Genomic DNA, 7315 nt, shown 5'->3' with positions numbered 1-7315 from the left:
TTGAACCCCTCCAGGGATGGGGCACCCACAGCTTCTCTGGGCAACCTGGGCCACTGCCTCACCACCCGCACAGGAAAACATTTCTTCCTAATATCTCATCTAAATCTCCCCTCTTTCAGCTTAAAACCATTACCCCTCATCCTGTTGCTACATATCCTTGTAAAGAGTCCCTCCCCATCTCTCCTGTAGCCCCCTTTCAGCACTGGGAGGTGCTGGAAGGTCTCCCTGGAGCCTTCTCCTCCAGGCTGCACATCCCCAGCTCTCAGCCTGTCCTCGCACGGGAGTTGCTCCAGCCCTCGGACCATCTCCGTGGCTCCTCTGGACCCACTCCAGCAGCTCCGTGTCTGTCCTGTGCTGAGGACCCAGAGCTGGACGCAGCACTGCAGGGGTGGGGGGGGTCTCACAAGAGCAGAGTAGAGGGGGAGAATCACCTCCTTTGACCTGCTGCTAATGCTTCTTTTGATGCAGCCCAGGACACGGTTGGTTTCTGGGCTGCAAGCGCACACTGCCAGCTCATGTTGAGCTTCTCATCTACAAATACCCCCAAGTCCTTCTCCTCAGAGCTGCTCTCTATCCATTCTCCACCCAGCCTGTATCTGTGCTTGGGATTGCCTCGACCCACGTGCAGGACCTTGCACTTGGCCTTGTTAAATTTCATGAGGTTTGCATTGGCCCACCTCTCAAGCCTGTCCTGGTCCCTCTGGATGGCATCACCATCCTTGGTCACTGATTCACCCAAACTGGTATGGGTATCAACCTGCCTTAATATGTTGTATTAACATATTAATGACTCACCCCCCATTCTGCACCCTTTGGTAGACAGGGTAATGTCTGGCAGAGGGACAAAGTAGATAAGCTCTTAGCCCCAAAATGAATCCCCAGAAGTATAAATGGGAGCCCCAAAAGAGCTTCCATATATGACCACAGCTTTAAGTTCAGACAACAAAAAGGTAAGAAGCAGTAGAGAAAGCATGATTAGCAGAGTAAATATTGCAACAGTTGCCGTTTGTAAATGAGGATGATAGCATCCAGTTAGATTTACGGCCTCTGGCCATACAAATTTCATGCCTAATAACATGCCTAAACTGTTAATTTCTTTGCATGAACATTAGGACAATGCCCAAAGGAGATGTTTTGTTTGACCTACAACATCAGGACTTGCCAAACAACCCAAAATATTTGCCCATGCACAAAGATGTGATAGTCTGTCCTAATACGATTTTTCACTTAGATAAAACTTACGTTGTTATTTTCCCATGGGAACACATCATTTCATGTCTGGTAAGATAGATACTGGATAAAGATTAAATTTGCAAGCAAGATGTAAGATTTGAAAATTCTGCTTTCCACATTTGCAATCCTGGACATAGGAAGAAAAGGCCAGTACTGACAAACACGCAGTCAGAGGTGTATGAATGCTACAGGGCTCTGGGGCAACATGTACGCAGTAAGAGAAAGAGATTCCTCCTTTCAGACGTCAAAACGGCTGTAACACCAAGAGAAAATTTGCCTGGACACGTTCCCACTGGGTCAGCGATAAAGAAGCTTTTTGAAGTTTTCTGGTTTTTCTTTTACCTGGCAACCTCCTCCTTGAAAGTCTCCTTGTATATAGGTGGAGGAAGGAAGACAACTTTCTACCTGCATCGCAGCATCATAGTCATAAGCAGAAAGTGGAAGAAAGCTTGGTAAGAAATATTACTTTTTATTTCCTTACGCTCCTTTGAAGTACCAACCCATTGGTGCTATATAAGAAATTTCAGCTATTCTAATCATTTAATAAATTACTTAGTAAAGGAGTATTAGTAGGGGTCAAATAGCAAACTATGTAAATAAAATAAAAATAAATATAACTACCAGCCAGCTGCTATCCTGCAAACAATACCAGTGAGCTTGGAAACCATCAGCTTAGCTTCAGAAAGGCTGGAACAACATCCAGCCGCAGACCACCATGAAAATAATGCAACAGAGATTCTCAGATTCAAATAACGGACTTATCCACTAGATAATAATGGAACATCTCTTGCAAAATCAGCCTCATACTTTTATTTCTTTAAGCCTTGCAGACATTGAAAAAGTAGCTCAGAGCTACGAGGAGACTTCCAATGTAGGTGCGTTTTTGGTAGGATTATGTTGGAAAAAACAGCATGGAACAAAATTACCTGCTGTGCTCCACCACTGCAGGCAAGGCTCTGCCTTATGCAGGTAAAAATCTTAACAGTGTATTAAACAAAATGAGTGGAAAGGAAGGCAGGATTGTTGGTATACAAGGCTACAGGATGAAGTCAATAGGAAATATTCCGTTAGCTCTCTGCATCCAACACACCGTAGCATTTCACGTTGTTGTTTAATTCTTTTGTTAGTAAAGAATTGCAAGCACTTAGCAAAGCTAAACAATTTTTTTGTGAGCTACAGGAACTTCTTTGAATTCTTCCACAATATTCCTGCTCTTGCTTTCTTGAAGGAAATTTCTTTGCTGTCTCCTGATGCTAAGCCCACCTACCAGCACCTTTTCACCCTTCATCTTTAACTGATGCTGGTCTGTCCAGTTTTCTAAGGTATGTTAGAAATGCAGATGGAGTATGGGAATAATTGTTGCTTGTGTTTTAAGTAAATAAAGAGAGAAACAAAGAAGACATAGAAGGACAATGACAATACTTAAAATGAGATTATGATCCGTTTATGAGCTGGTGGCATGATCAACCATTCAGTAACAAGCTTAGCTCACTTTCATTAAAAAAAACAAAACAAAACAAAACAAACCCCACCAAAACTCCAGAGCTAAGTTCCAAGAAGTAATTAGAGGGAAAAGAAGGAGAAAAAATAATTAAGAAAATTAGTGTCAAAAAAATACATTACAGTCAATTTTTATCAGCTGTATTTTGGAATAAAAGACATTTTTAATAAGCACGTACGATGTTTTATTGCAAAATCCCTACAAGGAGCTTTTTAAAGCTGTATAAACTACAAAACTAACTGAAAGCAAGAAAGGGAGAGACATCAACTGAGATGCTGGACCGAGTGCCAGAGGAAGATAATTTAAACAAACCTGTATCAGCACTCCGTTCATCTAGCAGCCCTCTGGTTCTCCAGGTAGATGCCGACTCTTGATTCCCTAAAGAATTATTGTGCTCTTGAACTACTGCAGCCGCCAACAGATTGTCCACATTTACCACCTCTGGGTCGGAATTTGTGTCTGATATATCATAGTGAGCTACAACTGGAGGTCCATCTGCAGAAGGAGAGAAAAGCAATGGGTATCAGAAATCAGCATACTCTGAAAGACACCTTTAAAAGTACAAATAATTTGTTTAATGAAAAATTAAATTATTAAAAATAATTTATTTTGTTAATGCAATCCCCTTACATGAAGCTCTTAAAGAACTACAAATGATATGAATTATTAACCTTCAGTTAATGAACATAGTCTGAAATTACAGAGACTTTTCACCTTTGCATACACAGAAAACACAAATGTAGGAAAAACACGTTTATCAATGTATCAGTTATTCGTGGATTATCTTTTACATTAACACATAAACATCTCCATATCTGGCAATGTCACATTTAGGATAAAAACTTCAGTTTAAAATAAAAAATAGTTAAGTTACAGGACATTAAATTTGTCAAGACATTTATCTAGAGAATTTTACAAAACTCAAGTTACAGCTTACATCACTTTAGGGCTGATGGAATAAAATTAACTTTTTGATATAACTGATCCAGTGACAATAACTTTAACATTAGACGACTTTCCTTACGTAACATTTACCTGTCAAGGGCAGGGAAATTTTTCAAAATTGCAGTGTTTTTTGGTGTTTTATTTTAAGATCAAGAATAACAAGAAAGAAATCTAACGTGCAGTGATAAATATACTTTTAATTCAACATGACTACCATATCTATTTTTGGCCACCAAAGCAATGGGGGAAAAAAGAGGGAGAAAATTGCTTACATGATTCTGAAATCTACTCTTGAGGTATACCAAAAACCTATTTTTGGTCTATTTCGTTAGGACAGACTATTTTCTTTGTGAGAAATGAAAATGACTTACAGTTGGAAAACACGCTAGAAACAGAAGAAGGTCAGAAAAAAGTCAGATTCGAGACAAGGATTAACATGGAAGCAAAGAGAGAATGGATAAAAATTGTAATTCTAAAAGGATGCACTCAAATGCCTCGTCTCAGCTCCAGCTTATCGACTCAAAGTGGATGAAGGTGGTTGGAGTTCCCAGTCCCCAAATGGCAGAATGAAAACTTTTTTTCGGATAAGACTTCATCCACTAAAACGAGTATGAAAGTTGGGCCAAAGCTCAGCAGCTTTGCTACTGCAATTCCTTAACTCCAAGGAAATTCTGGCAGGTGAGTGTCTGCATGTCTTGTTTTTATGGGTATGATACAGAGAGGATATAATTAGTATGGGGTAATATAAAATAATGATTAAATGATAATGTATTTAGGAAGAGAGGACCTTCAGAGTTACAAAATGACTCAAGAAATCTTTAAAAGTCACAAAGAATAAAATGAAAATACTTTTCAGGAAAGATTGGTTTCTTTTAGGAAACTTAAGTGTTGAAGGCAAAGAACACGAACTAAAAGTTTCAAATTTAGTTCTCTGAAAAGCTGTTTCTACTGAGGTTTTTAGGGTGGGGTTTTTTTGTGTGGTTTGGTGGTTTAGTTTTGGGGTTTTTTTTGTAACTTGGTCCCTGAAGCATAATTCAACCCACTATTTTAAGTGCCTGTTTTGTGATTAGCAACACACTTCATTAAAGAGTGACCATATTGCATAAGTCATACTAAAGATCAGTTTTGCAACAAGGTATGAAGAAATTCACCAAATATTTCCAATCAGACCTGCCTCCGAAACAACAATTTCATCAAACAATGTCCTATTACAAACTTAAAACAGACCCAACAAAAAATAAATGGGTAGTTAAATGCCAATGTATTAAAGACCAAACTGTTCCCAACATGAAACGCTGATGATTACGACTGAAAAATAAATCCCAATAATTAACTGAAAGGCAATCTTTGTGTTTTTGAAAGCCAATTACAAAATAATGGAATACCACGTTGGAAATTAAGCTGGCTGATGTTCAGTTAATTATTTGTGAAAGCTGATGATTAAATTACATGCAGAAGTTGCAAGTGGAATGAATCATGAGAGGCATGTTTTCTTTCAGTCTTATCATCAGAGTTCAGCGTGAACATGTATAATGTGATCTAAAAAAATAAACAGTCGAGTGCAGAAGATACGAGGGTCAAGTACAATATTGACTATTTGACCATTTTTTTTTTTTTCAGTAGGTTAGCTAAAATTTCAGGAGCTATGTACTGTTCCTTCAGGTCTTCTCTTTCTCTCACTTCTTACTACAGTCTCCAAAAGCAGAAGCAAAATTTGATTTTTTGGATAGATGTGTCTACACAAGTAAAATTAAATTTGGACAAAAAGGCAGCACCACAGTCTCAAGTCAAAATTGTACCACTCCTACATGTATAATCATGCAAAAATGTATAATAAATTTATATACATGCAGAGTGATATTCTCATCACCTACCCATTGAAATAACTTGTGTGAAAGTCTTCATCAGTAGGAAATACAAGCATAAACTTGTTATCTGTAGCTCCACTCTTGTATCTTCCACACTTCCAAACAGCACACCTTATAACTTAGCTTAAATTTAGTATACATCAAACAGACAAAAATATTTTCAATATAATTTACAAACTGTAATTATATTTGTCAGTGTAACAGCCACCAATTTAACAATCTAGGAAAAAAAAAAACAAGCTGCCTATTTACAAAGCAATCACAGCAGAGTTCTATTTTTGCTTTTCTCAGCCTTGCCTTTCACGATCAGATTTGGAAATGAAAGGCTCAGGGTTATCCATACCCACTGCCAGTAAATGACCAACAAGGCTGAGAGAATGGCCATGATGCTGCAACAAATCCTAGAATGCCCAGCACGTGTGAAAAAAGAAGCAATAAATGTCTACATTTAAAAAAAAACAAAAAACCACACACACCAAAAAAACCCCAAAAACCAATATATACGTTGTAGAGAATTAGATGAAAGTTGCAGTGAAGGCATATTTAAAAAGTTCTCTAAAAATCATTAATTTCTAAAAACCTGTCTCCTTTTCAGTCCTCCAAGGATGGGACAGGAGGGGTTAAACTTGGAAATAAATAATACTTCCCTAGCCAACTATGTGCTCATCGGATGATGTGATGCAAAGTGAATGTGTGGTACCAAGGACAACTGGCTTCAGTTAGGAAATAAGTGGGAAAAAAACACTTTCAGGTTGAAAAGGTAAAAAGATTAACTCCAGCCGTAGTTGTAACTTATTTTTTCTTTACAACAGAATTGTAATGACTGACTGTTGCAAGATTCTAAGAGATAGAAAAACAGACACCAAAACACTTAGCACAATTAGGAGGTTCCTTGGTCAGTAATTTCAAACAACCTATTTAGGAAAAAAATGGTGTCTTCTGAGAAGCCAAGGTAGCTGGAAGACATTTCCCTGGTGATAAAGCTTTAATTCATTTCTAAAGCAATAAATGCTGGAAAAAACCAAGGCTGAAAGTTAATAAGTACCAGCAGCAAAATACAGCTGTTGACATTTAATATTAACAGGGGGAGGGAAAGACTGCTTTTTCCTTTTTTTTTTTTTTTTTTTTTTAAGAATTCAGAGGCAGAGGTCATCATGGGGACAGCATTTCCAAGTGTCTTCATTCTCCCTTAATTTACGCAGCTCATCAAAATTAATTCCGCTCAGGACAACCAAACCAGAAGCCACACACACAAAAATCCAAGTCTACACCTATCAACTTTCATTTTTAAGCTTGCAGTACAGAAAATTCAATAATTTCTTCTCTGCCAGCCCCTCCTATACTTTTCATAGAGCTGCATCTCAACATTCAGCTGTCTAAACTGTAAGATCCACGTTCCTATTATCCCTTAATTCATTCTAATGGCAGCAAAAAAAAAGGGGGGGGGGGGACAACCGTAAAACTTCATCTGGAGGTTTCAAAGCAGCAATCCTACAAGAAGCACTGTACCTTTGTGCTGCACCAGCAGGACTTTATTGTAGAAAACAAAAAATATTAATCTAGCAGAACCTGAATGAGGAATTTGGTCCTTTAAGTCTTGATTTTTCTTTAGCTTTCTTAAATTTAGACCCAGCTCGCCACTGAACCTCCCTCCTGCTGTAGCCAGAGAGAACTTCAGGGTCAAGTAATTTTAACCTGGAAATTACAACCTGGAGCATCATGCCCCAGTAAACCAAAAAATCTGAGACAACCACCTTAGAAGAGGCAC

The 7315-nt window shown here is 38.3% G+C and overlaps 1 protein-coding gene across 1 annotated transcript in view; it reads right to left on the bottom strand.

The window, feature by feature from the left end:
- Positions 1-5888, bottom strand: part of LOC104463902 (uncharacterized protein C18orf25-like) — an 11854-nt gene extending 5966 nt beyond the window's left edge. Inside the window, exons 1-3 of the mRNA XM_010076415.1 lie at positions 5845-5888; positions 4051-4064; positions 3047-3229 (exon numbers count right to left, since the gene is read on the bottom strand). Of these exons, the coding sequence (XP_010074717.1) occupies positions 3047-3229; positions 4051-4064; positions 5845-5888 (241 nt within the window). The remainder of the gene's footprint in view (positions 1-3046; positions 3230-4050; positions 4065-5844) is intronic.
- Positions 5889-7315: the final 1427 nt, after the last annotated feature.

The sequence above is a fragment of the Pterocles gutturalis genome, unplaced genomic scaffold (genome assembly GCF_000699245.1).
Source record: "Pterocles gutturalis isolate BGI_N339 unplaced genomic scaffold, ASM69924v1 scaffold43401, whole genome shotgun sequence".
Lineage (NCBI taxonomy): Eukaryota > Metazoa > Chordata > Aves > Pterocliformes > Pteroclidae > Pterocles > Pterocles gutturalis.
Note: the sequence above shows the minus strand (reverse complement) of the source record. Positions and strands in the feature narration are given on the sequence as shown.